At 39.6% G+C, this 25,777-nt stretch overlaps 1 protein-coding gene across 1 annotated transcript in view; it reads left to right on the top strand.

Annotated features, from left to right (window-relative positions):
- Positions 1-7,237, top strand: part of LOC142158572 (ATP-binding cassette sub-family A member 13-like) — a 126,495-nt gene extending 119,258 nt beyond the window's left edge. Inside the window, exon 10 of the mRNA XM_075212652.1 lies at positions 6,526-7,237. Coding sequence (XP_075068753.1) covers positions 6,526-6,618 — 93 coding nt within the window. The 3' untranslated portion in view covers positions 6,619-7,237. The remainder of the gene's footprint in view (positions 1-6,525) is intronic.
- The last annotated feature ends 18,540 nt before the right edge of the window (positions 7,238-25,777 follow it).

Below are 25,777 nucleotides of genomic sequence, written 5' to 3'. Positions count from 1 at the left end.
CCAAGCAAAACCTTGTCATTCGAACTGCAAAAGTGGTGTCTAAATTCTTTTACATGTACAAGTCGAGCTGGAAGAAAACTGTAATGCCTTAGAGGAAAATGTATGTTAAGATTCAGAAATGACACAAATCTCTAAGGAGAGTCTGTCTACGAGTGCTATGTGTAATCGTGACCATTCTGATAGTGTACCCATAAAGAAGGCCCCTTTCGTCATTTCTGTGCCTGAACAGTCTAGCCGGTGATACACAAATTGAGGATGCCACTTTGGAATTGGAACAGGATGAGAGGGATATTTGTGTAGCTGACGAGGGCACTAATGAGGATGGTGATGAGGATGATGTTGTTTGTGTAAGTCCTGCACCAGTGGAAGCAGTTCCTGCACGTGATAAGAAGAAGGCCATTTTCATGCCTGGACAAAAAAACAAAAATCCACCTCTTATGTGTGGAATTATTTTTACCTAAATCCTGACAAAAGTTGTCTAGCCATGTGTAGTGTTTGTAAAGCCACAGTCAATCTTAGCCATCTAGAACCTCATCCATTTTACGCCATTTGAAGCGAGTTCATGGCAAGCTGTTGGGAAAATCAAAAACGTATGCTAAAAAAATAACAACAAGCAGTCCATCATCAGCTAGGTCCCTTATTTCACCTACATCCCGACGCCTGCAATCTGCCCCCACAAAACCGTCCTCATCAAAATCCTCAGTAGCGATCGGAGTTAGTGCTGCATCCAAGTTGGTAAGGCTAGATGACTCCACTACTATCCTGGATTCCTCAGAAGAATTCTTGAGAGATAGTCCCACTGCTGCTGCTGCTGGGGGTGAATCTTCATCCCAGAAGCAGATGAAGAAGAAGACTGCTAGTAGTTTACAACAATTGACTGTTAAAAAATCTTTTGCAAGAAAAGTATGAAAGCTGTCACTCAGTTGCAAAGCGGATCACAGATGCCATGGCAACTATGCAAGTATTAGATCTGCGTCCAATATACACAATTAATGTAGCTGGTTTTAGACAATTACTTGAGGTATTGTGTCCCCATTACCAAATTCCATCACGACACCATTTCACTAGAAAAGCTATTCTTCACCTCTACCAGAAGGTTCGTAAAAATGTTATTATTGGGCTGCAAAATGCCATTCTACCCACTGTACACTTAACCACAGATATGTGGACAAGCGGAACTGGGCAAACTAAAGATTATATGACTGTGACAGCCAGGGCCATCTTAACAACATTATGGGCCCCCGGGCAAAGCAGTGCACCGGGGCCCCTACATATATATATATATATATATATATATATAGATGTATAGAGATACAGATATAGATATAGATAGATAGAGAAAGATAGATGTACTTGCTCAGTGACCCTTAAAGTTTTTTTTGCAGGATTTTTCATTTGCAGGATTATTTATTCTAATTAGGAGCCCTACCTATGGTGCCCCCTTGCCCGTGGGGCCCCCGGGCACCTGTCCATCGCGCCCAATGGAAAAGATGGCCCTGGTGACAGCCCACTGAGTTGGTGATTCGCCGTAACCAGCAGGAACAGCAGCAGCATGTATCTATGTATGTCACATTTGTCAGAGGCAGGCTACTCTGTGTATCACCGGTTTCACTAAGAGGCATATAGCTGACAATCTGTTACAAAAACTAAGGGATGTCATTGCAACATGGCTTATCCCACTTTGAGTCTCCTCAGGATATGTCATTTCTGATAATGCCACCAATATTGTCAGAGCATTACAGCTGGGTGAATTTCCTCATATTCCCTGTTTTGCTCACACAATAACTTTGTGGTGCAGAGCTTTTTAAAAAGTTACAGGGACGTGCAGGAGATGCTGTCTGTGGCCTGTAAAATATCTGGTACATTTCTGACATTCGGCAACAGCGTGTAGGAGATTGCAGCATCTACAATAGCAATTTTATTTTTCCCTGCCACCAACTGAAGCAAGAGGTGTTGACAAGATGGAATTCCACCCTGTATATGCTTCTGCGGATGGAGGAACAGCGAAATGCCATCCACGCTTACTCCACAAGCCATGACATTGGGAAAGGAGGAGGGAAGTATTTTTGTCAAGAGCAGTGGAGAATACTTTCTGTGTTGTGCAAGGTGCTGAAGCTATTCTAAGTAGTCACCTGTGAAGTGAGTTCAGACACTGCCAGCTTGAGTCAAGTGATTCCCTTAATTAGACTTTTGGAAAAGCAGCTTGAGAAACTGAAGGAGGAGATGAAGCAAAGCAATTATGCCAAGTATGTCAGACTTGTAGATCAAGTACTTTATTCGCTTTGCAAGTATCCAAGAGTTATCAAAATCTTGAAATTGGATCACTACATTTTAGAGACTGTGCTTGATCCGCGTTGAGGAGCTATATCTTCTCTTTGTTTTCCAACTGACCCAGATCTAAAGAGATGCAAGGAGCTCCTGGTGAGCAAGATGACAGCTCAAGTGTTATGTGACAGGACGGCGTCTCTTCCTTCAGTTTCTCACTTAACTGCTGCTAGGAAAAAACTTAGCTTTCCCAAGAGACCCAGGGATGATGCAGATGACTCTGGTCTGGTCTAAAAGAATTGACCAAAAAACATGACACCTCTGCCGTAACTCCACCTGACCCTACTATCAACATCCAAAGGATGGTGGAGGATTATTTTCATGATAGCATAGAAATATACACATCAGACAGTCCTTTTAGATACTGGGAGGAAAAAAAAAGGAATTTGGAGACCCATGTACTAACTCGCTTTGCACTACCTAAGCTGCCCACCCTCCAGTGTGTACCTGGAAAGAGTTTTCAGAACAGCCGGGAACCTTGTCAGCGATCGGCATAGGAGGCTACTTCCTCAAAATGTGGAAAAGATGATGTTCAATAAAATGAACTTCAAGTTCCATGAGGAAGGCCTTTCCCGCCAATTACATCAAAATACTGAGACTTCTGTTTAGTGGATTCCAGCAGTGATGAATTAATAATGCATGAAGATGATGTACAAACTGATGAGGGTGAGGATGAGGCTGAGGATGATGACAACAACATCTTGCCACAGTTGAGTTCATTAACAGCACTGTTACCTTAGGTGCCTTAATCCCATTGGTACCTTGTTTTGTGGGGCCTGAAACAAACCATGCACTTCAGCCACAAAGAGTAGCACTTTTGTGGCTGAAGTGCTTGGTTTGTTAAAGTGTGCATGTCCTTTTTAAAAGCCAACATAAGGGTGGGTGATAGGGCCCAAGGACAATTCCAACTTGTACCACTTTAAATTTCAGCTACCGCTGTGTGCCAATGTTACCTACATGTGCTATACACTGTTGTGTGCTTAGCAAAAATTTTAGACACTCATTGATGATGCAGATGACTCAGCACAACATTTTGACATCTGGGGGTAAATGTATCATTCTCCGGTTTCTTCAAATCGCTGGAGTTCGGCGAGATGACAGCTAAAATTTAAAGCGGCACTGCCTTGTAAAGGCAAGTTTCCCTTTACAAGGCAGCGCCGCTTTAAATTTTAGCTGTCATCTCGCCGAATTCCTGCGAGTTGAAGAAACCGGAGTATGATACATTTACCCCCTGGTCTTGTCTACTGTAAAAGAATTGACCAGAATTAGTGACACCTCTGCTGTAACGCCACCTGATCCTACTATCAACATCCAAAGAATGGTGGAGGATTATTTTACATTTTTTTGAACGGTATAAAGACAACAATTTTATTAACGAAGAATAACATTGCTTACAGAAGTAATGTAAACATGGATGACTAAATAGTGGTGTATATGTATTACTTTCCACTTTGCTGCTGTTTCATCAAGTGTTTGTAATCTGCACTTTACATCAAAGGTACGTAACTATATTATAATTTTGTGGGAATTGGGACTGATTCGAAGCTCAGTGATGAACTTGCTTTTTGCTGGGAATTACAATGGCAATTTGTAGTGCATTGTCTGGCACCCTGGATTGTTCTGGGTCTGATAAAAACACGAATCCAAGGGGGATCAGCACTCGTTCTCATGTATTAGCTGTAGAATTACCACACTTATCCAATAAACGAGTGGAGCGATCAAATGAACCATAACTGGTTTCATGATCCAAGGACAATTCCATCTTGCACCACTTTCCTTTTCTGCAATGCTGTGTGCCAATATTTCCTAGATGTGGTAGGAACTGCCGTGTGTTTGAGTCATTGCTCTGTTGCTTAGCATCCAGCCAGGTCGCTGCAGTATTTGTCTGGAAGTGTATGAAAATAATATTGTGACTTATGAGGTGGTCAAAATTGACTGAAAATGACTTGCAATTAGTGTTATTGAAGTTAATAATAATGTAGGAACAAAAAAAAATTATGTGATTTTAGCAACATTTAACCATTTTTTCTAAAAAATACAGATCCAATACCAAAACCAAAAGACACAAGGGCAGTTTTGCCAAAGCCAAAAGCAAAACATGAAGTTAATCCAGATCCAAAACCAGAACACAGGGGGTCAGTGAACATCTCTAATAATGAGATGCAGTAAGTAGTAAGGCAAGTAACACAAGTCCATAGAAACAGTTGAATCAGGATCCCAGGTTATCTGAGAAACATGATTACTGAATTCCTGGCACAACATGTTAACTGCAGGTACAGGTTAGTCAGAGTAATCAGGTTTGACTGTAAAGCTAGAGACCAGGTACAACAGGATGCCTGCGAGTGCAGGTTATCAGCTTAAGCTAGGGAGCTGAAGACCCAGGTTTTCCAAGTATGACCAATGACTGCAGTTAAAAATGTCTGGATTGCCAGGTTAAGCTGAGAAGCTGTAGACTCTAGGTTGTCTGGAGGCACCGGATGATCTGTGGGAGAATCAGACAAAAAAAGGATCAGGCAAGCCAGGGTTCCGAAGGTCAGAAACCGAGAAATCCACAATAATACCAAGGAATAAGCCGGAGCAAGGTCAAACCAAGCTGGGGTCTGGGTTACAAAAGGAGGTGCAAAATGCATGCAGGACAGATGAAGGCACAAGACATATTATAGTGGTGGAAGTCTATACCGGTACATCTGAGTCTAACTCACCACTTGGGGGTAAATGTATCATCCTCCGATTTTTTCAACTCGCCGGAAATCCGCGACTTTGCATTGAGAATTTAAAGCAGCGATGGCTTGTAAAGGAAAGCTTGCCTTTACAAGCCATCGCTGCTTTCAAATGTATCAACAGTTCTGAAGCCTCAGTGCCTATTTTGGGCTCCAGAGAAATGGCTGCTGCTTGTATAACTCAGTAATACAGACACGGTGTAAAATAAATAAATAAATAAAAGTTATTTCACCTCAGGACACAGGCAGCTAATGATAGAGGCAGATATATGCATACTGGATGTTATTTCCAGTCTCTGTTCTGTGTTTATGTCTGTCTGTGTGTCCCATGTGTATGTGTGTGACATGGGAGATAAAGACACAAAGTCCTAACTTTAGATTATTTTTAAAACTATTTAGTAAAATACAAAGAAATATTAAGTGCTATCACTTAATATGTCCTTGTAGTTTATTAAATAGTGTTAAACCTATCAAAATCCCTAAAGCATGGGGTCTAGGCAGTCACTGCCACTGGCCACTTACATTTACCATAACACCAGTTTTAAATTTCTACTTTTGCTCAGTGTGTGTTTGTGGCTGTGTGTATAATTTTATACATGCAAACACGCATTTAACAAATTGGTTCACATGAGGATGTGATAAGGTGACCTTATTAAACAGAATGTGCTACTAAAAAGCCTTTTGTGAACTATAGCAACAAGTTTAGGTGTTACTTAAATGCTTTACCTTTTTCACATTCCGCTAAGCATAATAGAGTTTGTAAGCATTTTTTCATATCATTTGCATTATATTATAGTTATCGTATTTTAGTTTTAATTAATGCCAAACTAGGAGTTAGCGGGGCCTTAGTTATTGTAGAACATAACCACGTTCAACAGATCCTAAAAATAATTATTTACCTGTTAAGATATCTCTAAATTCTATAACAAAATTTACAGTATCTGGACGAATGATTCAAAGCAGAGCCTAGGTCCTAAGTTAATCAATAATCTGTGGCAAAACCTCAAACTTTCTTTCCATCACAATTCCCCAACTTATCTGACTCTGCTTCAGCACTTTTCCAAGGAGGACTGAGCAAATATTTATCCATCTCAGTATTCAAAGTTATTAAAGGCGTATTATTGCTAAAATGCTATTAGCAGTAGTAGATGTCAAATGTTGTTCATCTCCCATGGGATAAATGATCTTAGTTTTTTGTATTGCTGTTGTTAATAGCTAGTATCTGGCTTTTGTTTGAAGAGGGGTGAAGGAGCTCTGTAAAGATGAATGTATTATTCACAAATAATCAAATAAAAAATTAGATATAAAAAAATAGAGGGTCTCTTAAATGTAAAAAAAATGTGATAAAATGAAAGTGGCTGAATACTTTTCAAAACACTATATATATTTGTAACATTTTGCTAACATTATTTAATTAAGGAAGCATTATGCTTTCCGCTACCTTGTTAAATATAATAACTTTGCAATGTGCTTTTTACAGGTCTTTATTCAGTTTGCTGCACAGCAAGAGGAACATTTCACTCCTATTATGACATCTTCAATGGACGATCTCAGACAGCAGCTACCAGCATAAGCAAAAAAGAATTCTAATTGCCTTCAAATAAAACTGAAGAAGTAGATCAGCTTTTGATCCACACACAGCCATGAGCAAAAATTACAGCTTCTTTGTTCTTTTTGTTCACTTTAGGCAACAGTATACTACAAATTGCCAACAAAGGGCTGTTAGGATGATACTGCAACAAAAACTTTCTTTGCTTACAGATTTGTGTACTGCTGAAGTAATGTGACTTGATGTGCTCTGTTAATGTAGATCATTTTCATTGACGATAAATAATATAACAAGGTTAATGTTGTAAGAAATTAAAGAACACTTCAAAAGAAAGTGATAATAAAAAAAAGTGATATAAAATGTATTCATTTTGCAAAATGTAACTTTATAGTAAGATGTGTTGTAGATTAAAACAGTAAATGTAGTAGTATTAAAATATTGGAACATTCTGCTGAGAAAAATATACAAAAAGGCAGCAGTTTTAAATTTAAATAAGGCATAAATACGAAATGTAATGATATTGGAAGAGAATTATGATTATAGTGGGCATAATTGAGACTTGGTTGGTTAAAAGTAATGAATGTATAATGAATTTTGAATAAATGGAATCTTTTAAAATATAGAAAAGATGTCATTATTTAATAATCTGTTTAAGGTGTCCGCTTGGTAACTTATGTTAATGTAATTATGGAATTCTTATAGGTAAATTTACAATAAAACCTTGATTTTATTCACTATATGTTGGTAATGTTTAAATTGTGTTGCAATCAAAACTCTTAAAAATAAGCAATTTATTAAAAAGGATACCTTAATTGGGGGGGACACTCATATTTAAATTTATTCATTTAAATCTTTTTTTTTAACATTGTATCATCAGCACACATTTTTAATCCAGGGGTCGAGCACCTGCAACAGATACACCTCCTGACAGGCGCATAAGCGGTTGCATCCACCTTCTTCTTTATTGTAATTATGTAAACATGTCATTGCTATACTCATCCTATGCCTGTATGTCCTTCCCTCCCTCCCAAAATTTGCTGATGCTATGTAGGGTTCATAACACAGAGCAGAATAGAAATTTGTTACAGAACGATATAGAAAATATTGAAAACAGAGGGCCTGATTCATTAAGGATCTTAAATGAAGAGGATCCTTATTTCAGTCTCCTGGACAAAACCATGTTACATTGCAAGGGGTACAAATGAGTGTTCTGTTTTGCACATAAGTTAAATACTGCCTGTTTTTTCATGTAGCACACAAATACTTGATAGCTTATTTGTACACTGAAATGTAAAGTTAATATTAGAGATGAGCGGGCTCGGATATCTGAAATCCGAGCCCACCCGAACGTTGCCGATCCGAGCCGGATCCGAGACAGATCCGGGTATTCCCACCAATTGCAAAATTGAAACCGAGGCTCTGAGTCATAATCCCGCTGTCGGATCTCGCGATACTCGTATTCTATAAATTCCCCGCTAGCCGCCGCCATCTTCACTCGGGCATTGATCAGGGTAGAGGGAGGTTGTGTTAGGTGGTCCTCTGTCCTGCTAAATCTCGTGCTGTGCTGTGCTGTTCAGTTCTGTGCTGTGCTGTGCTGTGTTCTGCTCAGTCCAGTGGTGCTGGGTCCTGTGCTGTGTCCTGTTCAGTCCAGTGGTGCTGTGTCCTGTGCTCTGTCCTTCTAAGGGCATTGTTATTTCCCCATCATTCCCAAGTCATAAAAAAAATTAAAAAAAGTTATAAAAAAAATAAAAAAATAAGAATTCTAAAAAAAAGAAATAAAAAAAAATTATCCAAAAACAATCCTGCAGTATAAGTCCATTGGTACTGCAATATTACAAAGTTCCCTGATTCTGCAGTATAAGTCCATTGGTACTGCTATATTACAAAGTTCACTGATTCAGCAGTATAATTCCAGTGGTACTGCTATATTACAAAGTTCACTGATTCAGCAGTATAAGTCCAGTGGTACTCTCCTGTGCCGCATATAATTTTTAAAGGCTTTGCCGAGTGTGTGTGGCTTAGGGGTACGCTCTCTTGTGCTACATATAATGGAAAACAAAAATTTGGAGGATAAAGTAGGGAAAGATCAAGACCCACTGCCTCCTAATGCTGAAGCTGCTGCCACTAGTCATGACATAGACGATCAAATGCCATCAACGTCATCTGGCAAGCCCAATGCCCAATCTCCTAGTACAGGGCATGTAAAATCCAAAAAGCCCAAGTTCTCAAAAAGTAGCAAAAAGAGAAACCTAAAATCATCTGAGGAGAAACGTAAAGTTGGCAATATGCCATTTACGACACGTAGTGGCAAGGAACGGCTTAGGCCCTGGCCCGTGTTCATGACTAGTGGTCCAGTTTATAAGTTTTAAACACTATACTTGAAAGCTTAAACCTTTAAATGAAAAAGTCACTCTTCATTGCACGAATATTTGCAACAGGGACAGTTTTTTTGTTAACAAAGTCAACAAATAAAACTTCGACCCTGTCTGTCTTTCACATACTTGATGGGATCTCAATGATGAATGCTCTGTACCATGGTCGTCTAAAACAAGAGGTATTGACGTGCTTGAACTACTGTAGTGTTTATAACTTATAAACACTACATTGGAAAGCTTGAGCCTTTAAATGAAAAAGTCACTATTCATTGCACGAATATTTGCAACAGGGACAATTTTTTGGTTAACAAAGTCAACAAATAACACTTCGACCCTGTCTGTCTTTCACATACTTGATGGGATCTCAATGATGAATGCTCTGTACCATGGTCGTCTAAAACAAGAGTTATTGACGTGCTATAACTACTGTAGTTTTTATAAATTATAAACACTACACTTGAAAGTTGGAGGAGGTATTGTGGCCCCAGTACCAAATTGGGTACCGGGGCCACTCCACTATGCAGTCCAGATAGAGGCGTATCAGATATTAAACAACGTTGACTGTTGCTGCCAAATCATAAATTAATAAAAAATGACCTGTCAAAAACAAGAGGTATTGACACGCTCGAACTACACCCTGTATATGCTGCAGAGGATGTAGGAGCAGGCAGCTGTGCAGTGGAATTCAGACCATTTGAAGGCGGAGGTATTGTGGCCTCGGTACCAAATTGTGTACCGGGACCACTGCACTATGCAGTCCAGAATGCTACCTCGGTGAAACGTTTTGGACTAAAAACAATATTGTGAGGTGTGAGGTGTTCAGAATAGACTGGGTATTAGTGGAAATGATTGTTATTGAATGTTATTGAGGTTAATAATAGCGTAGGAGTGAAAATAAACAAAAAAACTGGATTTTTTACACTTTTTATGTTTTTTTCAAAATAAATCCGAATCCAAAACCTTAAATCCGAACCAAAACCTTTCGTCAGGTGTTTTGCAAAACAAATCCGAACCCAAAACCTCAAGCAAATCCGAATCCAAAACACAAAACACGAGACACCAAAAGTGGCCGGTGCACATCCCTAGTTAATATGTGTGTGCTACATGAAAAAACAGTCAGTATTTAACTTATGTGCAAAACAGAACACTCATTTGAACCCCTTGCAATGTAACATGGTTTTGTCCAGGAGACTGAAATAAGGATCCTCTTCATTTAAGATCCTTAATGAATCAGACCCAGGGTTATTAAATGTCATATTAAATTTAATGTAAATAAATGTAGGGTTGTGAAGTTATATGATTGTGTTAAGAACTATTTTGCTTGTACCCTAAGAGCCTCATGCAGAGTTGGACAAAATTTACAATAACATAGCAAGTGTAAATTGCATCCAGAAATGTACATAGGATTCCGAGTTGTATGATCCATGCGACTCGGAATCCGTGCGACTTGGAATATTATACAAATTGCACACACTTCGTAAGACACACCTCTTTGTCTGCCCTTCACTGCCTTCACAATGGACCGGTGGGGCAGATAAGTGAATCAATATATAAATGTAAATAAAAACCAGCATGCCCCCCTTCCCCCCAAGTAGCTTAACCATCCCTAGTGCTGCTAGTCAAGGCTGGTGCTATGCATGGGATACTCCCCCCCCAAGTTTACTATTACCAGCACTAGCCTTTACCAGCCATAATACCACAATGTAGTCATAATACTAACCCAGTCCTAGGCCAGTCATCACGGGGCTGGATTCTCTAGGGGGATGTGGCCACAAAAAAAATGTGGGCTCCTCCCTCTAGATTTAAGCAACCCTGTGCTGATAGCATTTGGGCTCTTTCTAGGGCATGCTGGCATTGGGGGAACCACAGTACACCAGGGAAAAATTTTACATACACATGTTTAAAAATAATTTTATTTGAAATAAAAACACACCAATACATCCCTCATTCACCAACTTTATTGCTCACGTGGATCCAGACTCTCATTCTGAAATAAATCAAAGGATGTTTGGATAAAATAACCCTCATAAGTGACTCAATATCAGCTGCTAAGAGCTCCCGTCAAAAATGAGCTCTTAGCGCCACTTCCGGCATATATATAACATGGGGATTTCCCAGTTGCTGACCTGAAGCCCTGAGTTCAAGTCGTGGGAGATCCCTATGTTTTATATATGACTGTACTGTCACTAAGAGCTCATTTTCAATGGTAGCTATTAGCAGCTAGTATTGCTTTGCTTATGACATGTTTTGTTTTTTTGTCCCACCACTATTCACAGACTAAATTTAGTGAAATTAAAATTTATAACAATAGTGCAAAGTAACATTAGCAAAGCACAATAGCAAAGCAAAAATGTAACTCAATTAGTCTCATCGGAAATTCCCACCACTGTAAAACAATCTGTTCTGCTACAAAAAACAAAAACCTGATTTGCGCAAAATTGTTTTGTGATTACGCTATTCTACAATTTAATATATGTAAATTTTTCTAAGGTCAATACCAATAATTGTATAATGAACTTTTCATATCAAGGTCTGTACTGAGGACAATGGGTCATAATTTGAAAATGGAATACTGAGGACAAGGGGTCATCATTTGTTCAACCTGGGGTGGTATGTGCCAATATAACATACCGAAACATCTTCGCCTCACATACAAGCAGCCAAGGCCGAGGCAACACGGTAAGTAGGGTAAACCAGATGGGGTGCCATGCCTGAAAGGTGCTTCGCTCCGCTTGCCTTTCCGCTTGTCCAACGGCCCAGTAAAAACTACTTGGTGCTGCATAGGGTGGCGGCGCCATCCTCCCTTCTTAGCTGCTCCCTTCTCATTTACTGTCTGGCGTGACGTCATCATAACCTGATATTGTCAATGAGTAGAAACACAGAGAGGAACCAGAAAACTGAAGAAAAGAAGAAGATGAACAGAAAAGAAACAAAAGAAAAGAAGGTCATAATAGGAAGGTAAATAAAGAACGGAGGGAGGAGCAACAGTGTAATAAAGGGGCAGTTTGATAAAGGTGGCACAGTTTAATAAAGGGGAAACTGTGATGATGAAGGGACACTTTATAATGATGAGGAAGCACAGTGTAATGAGGGGGCACAGTGTGATGGAAGAGAAAAAGTCTGATGAAGGAGGGGGCCATAGAGTGATGAAGGAGGGCACCATATGAGGATGAATGGGAAATAGTGCTGTGAAGAAGGGGATACAGTTTGAAGGAGGGGGCACAAAGATGAAGGGGCAGCAATCTCTCAGCTTGATATATTTACCCCCGTTTCTTGTGAGAAATAACTTTGCTTATGCTCAGCAATGGAACTTTTCTTCTACACCCTACTCTTTTTTCTTTTGGACAGATTACCTTTTTATGATTTATTTGCTTTTATCTATGTTTGGATTGAGTATAAATTAATTATTTTGTGACAATCGTTTAAATATATGGATGATTTAGAGTTTTTAATTATTCATAAATATAGTGTTTTTATACATTCTATATTATGAATTATTTTATGCTAGGGGATGTGCGCTTGTTTTTGTATTAACTTTAAGTCAATTGATTTTAATCTGAGTTGCTTAATGTAATTAGACCTGGATTTAATTTTTCGTCTACATTTTCTGGGCTGAACCTTTGTCCTACCTCCCCTCTTCCATATCTCATAATGGTCCAAACTACCACTGCATTCTATTTATTTTACAGAAATGCAGAAATTGTAACAGAGCTTTATTTAAGTTATTTGTTGTGCAATATGTTTATAATTGACTACTACACAAAATAAAAATTAAAGCAGTGATATGATAGTGAGCATGCTACCTGATTATTTGAGCTTTGATTTTAAATAAGAATTAGAATATAGTTATTACACTAAATCTTGCTGAAACATTGAGGACCTGATTCATCAAGGCACGCATTCTGAGCACAACCTACGTTTAGTATTATATGCACGTATTTAGGCTTTATCTACTCCCGAATTCATCAAGACACAAATCTCAATATACGTGTGCTGCTGAAAACGGGGGCAGGTCTGCTGTGCTCTATAATACAAGGCGCTCCATCATGGGCAGTTTGGGAACTTAATGTGGCCGTATAAAAAAAATCTGAAAGTGGCCTCAAGTGGGCGGGCCAAATAAACTGTGGGTGGTGGCACACTAAAGTGGGCGTGGTTAGCACACTGTTATCGGTATCACTATCCGCATCGGTGGTAGGCTAGGCTAATGCAACAAGCAATAGTAGACAGATTCACAGCAGCATAATGTGGGCCTTGTCACCTTTCTTACCTGTTCTTGCAGTTTTAATCACTTGCTGTTTTCTCTTACCAGATCTTGAGCTTTGTTCTTGTGTGGCTGTTTCCTGGAAAATTGTGGTCTTGTTTTGAAAATTTGCCAAAATTGTATTATTATTAGAAATGTGCGCTGCCCCTAATGTTATGGCTTTGGATGTGGTTTTTGTTCTAAAACATCTTTGTGTTTTAGCTTTGCACAAAAATCTTGCAAGGTTTTGGTTTCGGATCTGAATTTAATTAACAATTGTGAAAAATAAGTAAAACTATGTGATTTTGAGCTGTTTTACTATATTAATATATTGCTATTTAGAGCATTAACATTCATTTATAGTCTATTTTCTAATGATCTCTTCACAACTGTCCAAATTTTCTTAATTTATTGCCAAAGTCTGCAAGGAGCTGGCTGGTTAAAATGAATGACAGAGTAAAGAGTACATTAGCAGTTTACTAAGAGATACAAAAAAAATGTAGTTTCCTTTTAGCGCTTCATATAGCCATGGACAAAGATCACAAATTGCAAGAGGTCTGCAACCCTCAAAACAAACAATAGTAAACGAAAAAAATATGCAATAGGGAATCTATGACCACAAAACAGCTGTGAAACACAGATAATTTACGCTATTTATTAGCACATAAAAACAATACAATTAACAAATAAATAAAACACAATGCTGTGATAAATCATGTGTGGAATATTTGATACTGCGTATAACTGCTATAACATATAAAAAAGCCCCATAGAGGAAAGTAATGATTTATCTAGAATCTAAGGTCCATGACATGAGGCAAAACAAAAAGTCAATCACTGGATATCCAAACGATAAATCACTAGTTCCAATGTATAGAGATGATTTCTCCAGATGTGCGCGCACCTTATGAATAATAAGCACAGTGATGAGTATTGGGCTATATATAAAAGTACATGGATATAGGATCGCTCTTCAGAAAAATTCAGTCACAATTATGATCCCGAATGAAGTAAACTATAAAAGCTATCCTGGAAGGTAGCTTATAATGTTGGCCGCTTATGAGTTCAAAGAATGCTGGTATCTTACCAGATTCACGAAGAATAACCCACTGGAGTATAAATCGCAGAGCAGCAAAACCACATTAATTCTCTCCATATACTCGGATGGTGCAGTAAGGAACTGGCTCCCTTAGCACATTATTCTGCATCGAATGGTCCCTGTCTCTTCTCAGAGCCTCAGCTTTGTATTGATGGCAATAAATTGTAAAGCAGCAACCGGCTTTCAGGAGAGACTAAAGGCAGAGATCCGCTACCAGCAAACTGACTTCTAAAGGATGGTAAATAAAACGTATCACATGTGTCACAGTACATCAAGTCTGATGCATTTCATTGCCACAGTGCGATTTCCTCAGATACAGATCTACAATGCTTATATAGCTGGTGAACCAGTTATTAATTACCTGACACATGTTGGGGCTTAACCCTTAGTAATCAATCAGAAAAAGACACACTCTGCATTACCAGTTCATTGGACCTTCCTTACGGTCTCCAACCTGCCGAGTGCCCAGATTCCTGTTACCGGATCTCTTGGTGGCCTGACATCCTGAATCCACCATCATCATTTCTGTTTAAGATTCTCCAGGACCACTGCAGAGGATTGAATCTCTATGGAACATTACGTTTTTCTACTAGTTTCTGTCCGGGCAGGAAAAACAGGTGTGCAGCAGTCTTACAAGTACCAGCCACTATCAGAGAGCAGCCAGAGATGGAGGAAACATGGGGGCTGTAAGTGTACCGAGTTTACTCTTTCCTGACTTGCCCGGTCATTGGACATTACAGGCTCATCTATCTGGAGATTGTATTTGCTGGTTTTTCCCCTTTCAAATGTGAAATCAATTCCTAAGAGTTTGTTTGCATGTGGATTATCTCTTCAAATAGAGAGACACATTATTTTTATTTCCAACCAGGGATCTGGATCTTATATTCATTAATGAATTGTCATTATTACAATTGATATTTGATGTACTGCTAGTGTGAAAGGATTTCTAGCGTCCTTAGCGATAATGGTAATAATGATATGTGAAGAAGTTAAAAATGTTGGTATTTGCCTTAAAAATACATTCAGCGTAATCACCAGCTCCAGCCTTGAACAATCTCAAAGACCCCGGATGGACGCCTGGGACATGGGATAACGAATGATGACATTGGGAGTACTGGCGCCAACGAAAGTTGATAAGAAGAACCATAAAAGTGACATAACTAGCTTTGTCAGAAGATTTATATTTACTCAGGAAAATATCAATCATGTGTTTCTATCCTATAACCAGATCAAACGCTTTTCATGTATAAATGTAGTCCACTAATAAATGAGCACAACTCAGTTCTATCTTGACATTGGCATGTTTGTGTCTTGATTACTAATCTCCTGGGTAACCAGCATCTTATCTCACTGATATCTGAAGGGACTTGATAAAGGACAGGTAAAATTACCCTAACTTTACGAGGAGCTCGAATAGCCGGGATCTCGGACAACCTGTACAAATGACAAACACAAACAACGCTTGCAGCATCAGCTAGAATCATGGAAAGCTCAAACCCGTATGGTGAGTAAATTCAACTGTGATTTTTTTCCCACTGATTTACTCTCTGTCCAGTATTCCTGTTGTGTGTCTAAAAGCTGTTCATCTGTATATGGTAAGAGAGATTTCCTGAACCCAGATATTTGTTTGATAGCATAAAAAGTGCTACCTGTATGGTTGAATTTAATACATGTCAAAAGTACTCACGATTGCATTTTAATAATTAATTTGGTTATTGCTCAGACTGTTCATGTGCTGTTATACTTAAAAAAGCATTCTGCTGATACTCTTCCTACACTGGAAGCTGTAATTGATAGAACTGTTTTTGGATGTGTTGTGGATGCAAAGCAATATTATTGTATGGTAAATGTGCATTTAAATAAGGATATATATTGCAGCAAAATATAGGGTATTTTTGGTCTCAAGTGTTACTATATTAGCAAGTTGATCACATACCCTTTGAAGGGAAGCCTATCTGTCTGTACAGTATAAAGAAATTACCACCTGGGTTACATAATGAAATTGTAAAAGGATATCCTGTTGATTATGAAATAAGAAAGCAAAAATGGTTACAGCTGCAACTGAAATTTTCATGATAGTTCTAATTGTGTGTTTTCTGATTATATTTCTTTGTATAGTATGCAAATATTTTTCAGCAGGAATAGAAGGAATTAAGAGGTTTTTGAACGGTGGTATTGAGGTATTATTCTCTGTAAAATACAGATAACTGCTATAAGAGTGCATGCGGTAAAGCAACCCAACAGTACAGTATATTCAGAAATTGATCAATTATGAATACGTGGGTGCACAGGCTAGCGGGGTTGTTGGGTTTATAAAACCCACAAAGGTACTAGAATACAGAGAAGGAAAGAAATCTCTAAAAAAAAAACAACAACAAATATTTAAAAATATTTAAAAACAAATATTTGACAGTTCAGGTTTCCCACTAGAGGGCACACTAGATCCAGAAAAGTGGAAAAGGTTTCAAAACACCAATAAAGCATGGATAAGCAGAAAAGAACATGTAGATGTGGTTAACATGTGGTATACAGTATCATTAGAAATGAGAAAAAAGAAAAGAAGAGAGGATGCACACATGGGTACAGGTCTATTAGACATGCCACCACCTTATGTGGACCCTACAGCTCCACCGCAGCAACCAGACAATAGACCAGATACACCACCAGTACCTCAACAGGCAGGTCATATAGTACAGTTAGCAGCACAAGAGGGGCATTCACAATTAGAAACGTATTCAGTGACCCCAGTGGACGCAGGTAACACTCCATCAATCACGTTTCAATCCCCAAGTCAAATCCACCCTCAGTCTGCTATTAATGAAATAAATGATTATCCTGAGAGACAGTGTTTGCAATGTGGAATCTAATGCACCTCCTAGTACAGATAACTCTTCCAGGAAAAAAATAAATGATTCCAAGATACCAATGATGGTAAGCCGGTTGAAGGATCACAATATCAGTCCATTAAGAGAAACAACAAATCCGAGAGTTAGAAGGAAAATAACATTGGAAAAGCAGGTATTGCATGCTCACACTATTATGTATCCAGTCAGAATACAAAGGGTGCCTAACCCAAATTTTAATGCTAATACTGCCGAAGGTGCTAATAATAGGAGTGATGACTCAAATAATGGGGTTAACAGCAAGAGCACCAGAAGGTGACAGGGGGGCTATTACTCATCCTGCACCCCCTGTAGAAGAAAGAAATACGTATAACAGTGGTCTTGAATTTCTAGCCAGAGTATAATGGTGGTGTCATGGACAAAAGTTAAAAGCACCAGCAGCACCAGACATAACACAGAGAAATGATTCAGCAAGGATGCATTTGGATAAATTAACGACCAGACAAAATAATGATGGTTTTTCTACAGAAACCCCAGATGGTCAAAGAATGTTGAAGACAAAGTTTTTGAATGGTTTAAAGAATGAGGTAAGAAGCCAACTCATTTCAGTCAGACCTGAGGCATTGTCTATGAAAATGTCATCTTTGCTACAGGTACTTGAAGGACTAGAGGACCAGGAAGCAGAAAAAAGGAAAAAGAAGGCCAAAAAGACTCCCTAGGTAACTGTACACCTGGTACAGGGAAAAGGAACATGGCAAGTAAGGCAGCAGCCCAAAGGAACAGAAACAGTAAGTGCAAGACAAAGGAATCAAGGTGAGGACATGACTGGCAGTTGTTTTTGGTGTAAATTACCAGGTCACATGAAGAAGGACTGCAGGAAATACAAGAAATGGCAGCAGCCGCAAAGAGAAACCGGCGGTCCCCAGGGCACCATAAGCAGCAATCAATGAAGATATGGCTCCCCGTTGTCAACACCTTGTCCAGTTCTTCTAAACACCTCTGAAGAAGGTAAGCTGCCTGGAATTACTATGCAAATTACACTGCCCACTGGTCAACAATTGGACTGCCTAATTGACACGGGAGCAAGCCAAACAGTATTGAGACAAGATCAAGTACCACAAGAATTAGTGACCTCAGATTATGTAAAAGCATCAGGGTTGACAGGACAGCCTATAAACCTTAGGAAAAGTAAAAAAGTGAAGATACAAGTAAACAAAGACTGTACTCCTGTCCCTGTAGAGTTTGTCACTTCAAACACTTGTCCTGTAAATCTACTGGGTGCCGACATATTACAGTTAATGCGAGCATGCATTAAATACACACCAGAAGGGATGGAATACACCAGTCCACTTCCAGACAACATATCTAATCAGATAGAAGCAGCAGTACAGGTGTTTTTGACACAACCAAGTGAAAACACATCTCAAGATGAGGCACCATTACCACAGTGGCTGAAGGATGTACCTGAGAAAATATGTTCAAAGGGAAAAACTGATGTTGGACTATTAAAAGTTGCCCTGGCACAACTTATACTAAAACCTAACACACTACCAATATGTGTTAAACAATATCCTTTGACTTTGTTACAGAATAAGGAAATCACAAAACAATTACAAGGATACCAAGGTAAAGGTATAGTAAAGAAATGTCAATCAGCTTTTAACACATCTTTACTCCCAGTCAAGGAAAGAGAACAGGAAGAGGGAGGAGCTCCCGAATTCAGGTTAATTCACGATCTCAGAGAAATAAATAAACAACAGGTTGTGAACACACCTATAGTCCCAAACCCACATACCTTGCTGAACCAAATTCCTGTTACATCAATGTGGTTTACAATTATAGATCTAGCAAATGCTTTCTTTTCTGTACCAATAACTAACGATTCACAGAAAATTCTGGCTTTTACGCATGAAGGAACACAATACTGCTGAACCAGATTGCCCCAGGGAGGAGCCACCAGCCCTTCAGAATTCTCTGAAGCAATGTCAACTGTCTTACAAGGTTGGTTACCGCAATATCCTGAAACTACCCAACTACTGCAGTATGTTGATGACTTATTGATAGCTGCTGATAGTGAACAACAGTGTAAAGAAGAAACTGTTTCTCTACTAACCTTTTTGGCCCAGCAGGACTGCAGAGTGTCCAAATCCAAGCTCCAAGCAGCACAGAAGAAGGTAATTTTCTTAGGACACTGCATTTCACATGGCACTAAACATCTGACGCCACAAAGAGTACAAGCGATACAACAGGTAAAAACTAGGGATGAGCGGGCTCAGATTTTAGAAATCAGAACACCCCCGAACAGTGCCGATCCGAGCCTAATCCAAGCACTGTTCGGGTATTCCCGTCGATCGCAAAACTCAAAACGAGGCAAAAAGTCATAATCCCGCCGTCGGATCTCACGAGATCCGGATTCATATTAGTCCCCGCTTGCCGAAGCCATCTTCACTCGGTCATTGAACAGGGAAGAGGGAGGGTGTGTTAGTGGTGTCCTCTGTCCTGCTCATTCCAGTGGTGCTGTCCTGTGCTCTGTCCTGCTCAGTCCAGTGGTGCTGTCCTGTACTCTGTCCTGCTCAGTCCAGTGGTGGTGTCCTGTGCTCTGTCCTGCTCAGTCCAGTGGTGCTGTCCTGTGCTCTGTCCTGCTCAGTCCAGTGGTGGTGCTGCCATAATTCCAGTGGTGCTGTCAGCATCCAAGTAGACATGTCAGACAGTCCTTACTTGTACTGGCAGGAAAAAAAGTCAGTTTGGAAGCCCCTGTACAAACTGGCTCTATTTTACCTGAGTTGTCCCCCCTCCAGTGTGTCAGTGAGCGGCGAAGGAGGTTGCTTCCGCAAAATGTGGAGAAGATGATGTTCATCAAAATGAATTATCAATTCTTCAATGAAGACCAGCAATGGCCTCCGGAGACTACAGAGGGACCTGTGATTGTGGAGTCCAGCGGGGACAAATAAATAATGTGTGAGGATGAGGAAGTACACACTGAAGGGGGCGAGGAATCAGAGGATGAGGATGAGGACGATATCTTGCCTCAGTAGAGCCAGTTTACTTTGTACAGGGAGAGATGAATAGCTTTTTTTGTGTGGGGGCCCAAACAAACCAATCATTTCAGCCACAGTAGTTTGGTAGGCCCTGTCGTTGAAATGATTGGTTTGTTAAAGTGTGCATGTCCTTTTTCCGCAACATAAGGGTGGGGGTGAGGGCCCAAGGACAATTCCATCTTGCACCTCTTTTTTTTCTTTGCCAGCTCGTTTTGTGGGGGTCCAAACAAACCAATCATTTCAGCCACAGTTTTGTAGGCCCTGTCGCTGATATGATTGGTTTGTTAAAGTGCGCATGTCCTATTTTACCAACATAAGGGTGGATGGGAGGACCCAAGGACAATTCCATCTTGCACCTCTTTTTTTGGCATTATGTGCTCTTTGGGGCCTAGCTTTTCAAACTGCCATCATGTCTGCCACTGCAGTGCCACTCCTAGATGAGCCACGTGTTTGTGCCACCCACTTGTGTCGCTTTGCTTAGTCATCCAGCTACCTCAGTGCAACCAGTTGGCCTAAAAACAATATTGTGAGGTGTGAGGTGTTCAGAATAGACTGGAAATGAGTGGAAATGAATGTTATTGAGGTTGATAATAGTGTAGGAGTGAAAAAAAACCAAAAATCTGGATTTTAGCAGTTTTTATGCTTTTTAAAAAAAAAAAATCAGATCCCAAAACCCAAAACCTTGAGGGGGGTGATTTGGCAAAACCCATTAGAACCCAAAACCTGAAGGTAATCAGAACCCAAAACCCAAAACACGAAAAAGTGGTCGGTGCACATCCCTTGTAAAAACACCTCAAACTGTAAAACAAACAAGGGCCTTCTTGGGCCTAATTGGCTACTGTAGAGACTGGATTCCATTAGCCTCAATATACATGCAGACACTATATAACAGTACAAAAAAGGATGGCCCATACCCAACCACACAAGAAATTGAAAACACAGTACAATATCTTAAGCAGGCCATTATGAATTCTCCAGCCCTGGGACTGCCGAACTGTGACAAATCATTTAATCTTTTTTGTCATAAACATCAGGGACATGCAGCAGGGGTCCTTACACAAGAACATGGACACAAGCAAAGACCTCTGGCGCACTATTCAGCAATTTAGATCCTATAATTAAAGGCGCACCAACATGCATAAGGGCAGTAGCAGCTGCTGCAATCCTCAAAGACAAAAGCACAGATACTGTCCTTGATTACTCATTAACAATCCAAGTCCCACATTCTGTGGTAGAGATATTACAACAAGCAAAAACAAAACACCTTTCAGCAGCCAGACTCACTAAGTACGAGGTAGCATTGTTAAGTGCTTCACATGTCACAATCAAACGGTGCACAGTATTAAATCCAGCAACATTGTTACCCCTAATGTATGAATCTCAAGATTCAAAAGGAGGGAATAATAGTGAAGAACAAGAGCCGTCAGAAGAAAGACATTGTGATAGTGAAGGTGATGATGATGATGAATTGGGTGAAATTATTAACCACAAATTTTCTTTTTCACATGATTGCCTCGCTCTTATGGATATGGAAGCACAGACTCTTCCAAATGTTACTGACTCTCCCTTGTCTAATGCTGTGTATGAACTTTTTGTAGATGGTTCCAGGTATTATGATAACGGATCACCATTTACAGGATACAGAAAATGAAGTAGTTGACTCAGAACCATTATCATCGATACTGTCAGCACAAGCTGCTGAACTGATAGCACTCACCAAGGCATTGGAATATGCAGAAGGAACCACTGCCAATATCTACACGAATTCCAAGTATGCTTGGGGAGTGACGCAGGACTTTGGTCAAATATGGAGGAGCACAGATTTCAAGACTTCTAGTGGTAAGGACATACAGCATGCCAGTCTAATAAGAAACTTGTTTAGAGCATTCCAATTGCCACACAAGGTTGCCGTAATTAAAATACAAGCACATACAAGGAATGAGACTTTTGAAACAAAAGGTAACACGTTTGCAGAAGCAAAAGAAGGCAGCTAAGAGAACGCCTGAAAGAAAAGTATACACAGTACAGAAAGAAATGCCTGACTACGCTGATCTAAAAAAGTTTCAACAACAAACAGGACCATTGGAGAAAGAAAGATGGAAACGATTAGGAGCACAAGAAGATTGCGCTGGTATGTGGAAACTGAATGATAAAGTTTGTCTTCCACAGGTTTAGTTCCCTCCCATGTTACAGATAGCTTCATGGACAGCCGCATCCTGGGGAAGGAACAGATGACTAGCGTGGTCCATCAGCATTGGATAGCTCCAAGATTCAATAAAGCTGCTACAGACTATGTTCAGGCCTGCTGGATCTGTGGAACTTCAAATCCAGGAAAAAGGGTAAAAACGTCACAAGGTACAACTCCAAAATCCTTTTCAAAGATTACAGATAGACTATATACAACAGCCTAAATCTGGAATATATGAATATTTTCTAGTCTGTACAGATCTTTTCAGTAAATGGCCGGAGACTTGGCCAGTGGCCAAAGCAACTGCAAAAAAACTGATTGTTGAGATTGTGTGCAGGTATAGTGTTCCTGAGGTAATTGAATCAGAGAGAGGTACACACTTCACAGGGGAAATAATGCGACACATAATGACAGATCTAGGCATACAGCAAGCTTTTCATGTGCCATACAGAACATGGAGATATGACTAGCTATATGAGAAGTCTAACTGACTTTTTGAACTATTTGTATGTTCTAGCATTTTCTTCACTTCCAGAGCCTGATTCAGACTTGCAGCCGCATAAGCTGAAACCTGGCGATTGGGTGTACTAAAAGAAACACGTGCGGAGAACTTTTGAACCAAGATTCGAGGGTACGTATAAGGTCTTGTTGACCACGCCCACATCAGTGAAACTCCAGAACCAAGACTCCTGGGTGCACGCATCACACTGCAAGAAGATGCTGGTCACACTGGACACATAACCTAGATCTCTGTGATAACACAAACTTGGGACCTGTTAGCCCACAACAAACTGCAGTATTTGAACAATCACAGAGAGATCCCCTAGCACACTACTATAGCCAGCAACAAATCTGCCATTTCTACTGTAAATAAAAATGCAAAAGTCTTAGTTGCACACATTTGCAAATGTATGTTAAAGCCACCCGCCACTCCTCGGCGCTTTTGCTAATAGGGTGGTCCTAACTCTAAACAATGAGAGTCCCATATATTTGGGCCATACATATGTGTTTTTAAATTGAGAGCTAACTTACCAAATAGGTACCCCAGAAGCCTCCAAATAGCAATCCAATGTCAGCACTTCCCCTCAGCTACTGACATCAACATGCCTCTCAGACAAATAAAGAATTGGAAGTTGCTCAATCAAGTTATAGGCCATAACAGGTGCTTGAAAGGGTGGGGTTATCCTGAAAGGAACAAACACACAGAGAGATCCCCCAGCACACTACTATAGCCAGCAACAAATCTGCCATTTCTACTGTAGATAAAAATGCAAAGTCTTAGTTGCACACATTTGCAAATGTATGTTAAAGCCACCCGCCACTCCACGGCGCTTTTGCTAATAGGGTGGCCCTAACTCTAAACAACGAGAGTCCCACATATTTGGTCCATACATATGTGTTTTTAAATTGAGAGCTAACTTACCAAAGAGGTACCCCAGAAGCCTCCAAATAGCAATCCAATGTCAGAACTCCCCCTCAGCTACTGACACCAACATGCCTCTCAGACAAATAAAGAAGTAGAAGTTGCTCAATCAATTTATAGGCTATAGCAGGTGCTTAAAAGAGTGGGGTTATTCTGAAAGGAACAAACATACAGAGAGATCCCCCAGCACACTACTATAGCCAGCAACAAGTCTGTCATTTCTACTGTAGATAAAAATGCAAAAGTCTTAGTTGCACACATTTGCAAATATATATTAAAGCCACCCGCCACTCCACAGCGCTTTGGCTAATAGGGTGGTCCTAACTCTAAACAATGAGAGTCCCATATATTTGGGCCATACATATGTGTTTTTAAATTGAGAGCTAACTTACCAAATAGGTACCCCAGAAGCCTCCAAATAGCAATCCAATGTTAGCACTTCCCCTCAGCTACTGACATCAACATGCCTCTCAGACAAATAAAGAATTGGAAGTTGCTCAATCAAGTTATAGGCTATAGCAGGTGCTTGAAAGGGTGGGGTTATCCTGAAAGGAACAAACATACAGAGAGATCCCCCAGCACACTACTATAGCCAGCAACAAATCTGCCATTTCTACTGTAGATAAAAATGCAAAGTCTTAGTTGCACACATTTGCAAATATATATTAAAGCCACCCGCCACTCCACGGCGCTTTGACTAATAGGTTGGTCCGAACTCTAAACAATGAGAGTCCCATATATTTGGGCCATACATATGTGTTTTTAAATTGAGAGCTAACTTACCAAATAGGTACCCCAGAAGCCTCCAAATAGCAATCCAATGTCAGCACTTCCCCTCAGCTACTGACACCAACATGCCTCTCAGACAAATAAAGAAGTAGAAGTTGCTCAATCAATTTATAGGCTATAGCAGGTGCTTGAAAGAGTGGGGTTATCCTGAAAGGAACAAATATACAGAGAGATCCCCCAGCACACTACTATAGCCATCAACAAGTCTGTCATTTCTACTGTAGATAAAAATGCAAAAGTCTTAGTTGCACACATTTGCAAATGTATGTTAAAGCCATCCGCCACTCCATGGCGCTTTGGCTAATATTTGGGGCATACATATGTGTTTTTAAATTGAGAGCTAACTTACCAAAGAGGTAACCCAGAAGCCTCAATATAGCAATCCAATGTCAGCACTTCCCCTCAGCTACTGACACCAACATTGATTGAGCAACTTCCACTTCTTTATCAGTAGTTGATCCATGTATGTTGCAGCATAACACTAGTGTTTGTGTATGGGCATTACACCCAAAGGAATATGAGACACTAATAAAGGTAGCCCCTCAAATGGTCTGCATAATCCCATATGATGAAAAAATACTAACCTACGGGCTGACCTACCCATTTTCTGGGTGTCTCATGAATATAACACATTTACAATGGCAAGGGAAAGTGTTGATATTTTATAAGGACCAAATGTCACAGGTAGACAAAATGTTCAAGTATAATAGCCTAAGTCTGTCTCAGTTAACCTTAAATATAGAGGAAATAGTAAAAATTATAAATGAAACAAGAATGCTTAGTGAACATTTAAAGCAGGTAAAATATACTAACACTCACACAAAAATGGTAACGGTTATAAAAGGTAATGAATTAAAAGCCTTAGCCACCAAACTGAAGGATGAAACATTGGTGGGATGTATTGCACACCGTTTGTTGTGGAGATTTATATTGATCCGTGATTGGGGTTCGTTAATGTAATTTTAACAGCCGAATATTGATGTTATTATAACAGTTGTTTTATTTAACTGATATCCAGCTGTTGTGGATTTGATTTATCAATGTTTGTTTGTATTTGGATTTGTATTTGTATCTCATTCTATTCCTATTTTTATTGTGTTGATTATTGATCCAATTTTGTTTTTTATTCACCTTATATATAGAGGTAGAAATGTGACATAATTTAATGATTCAAATGTTACAGGATTG

The sequence above is a fragment of the Mixophyes fleayi genome, chromosome 5 (genome assembly GCF_038048845.1).
Source record: "Mixophyes fleayi isolate aMixFle1 chromosome 5, aMixFle1.hap1, whole genome shotgun sequence".
NCBI classification, from domain to species: domain Eukaryota; kingdom Metazoa; phylum Chordata; class Amphibia; order Anura; family Limnodynastidae; genus Mixophyes; species Mixophyes fleayi.
The sequence above is the reverse complement of the archived record's forward strand: the minus strand, read 5'-3'. Positions and strand labels throughout refer to the sequence as shown.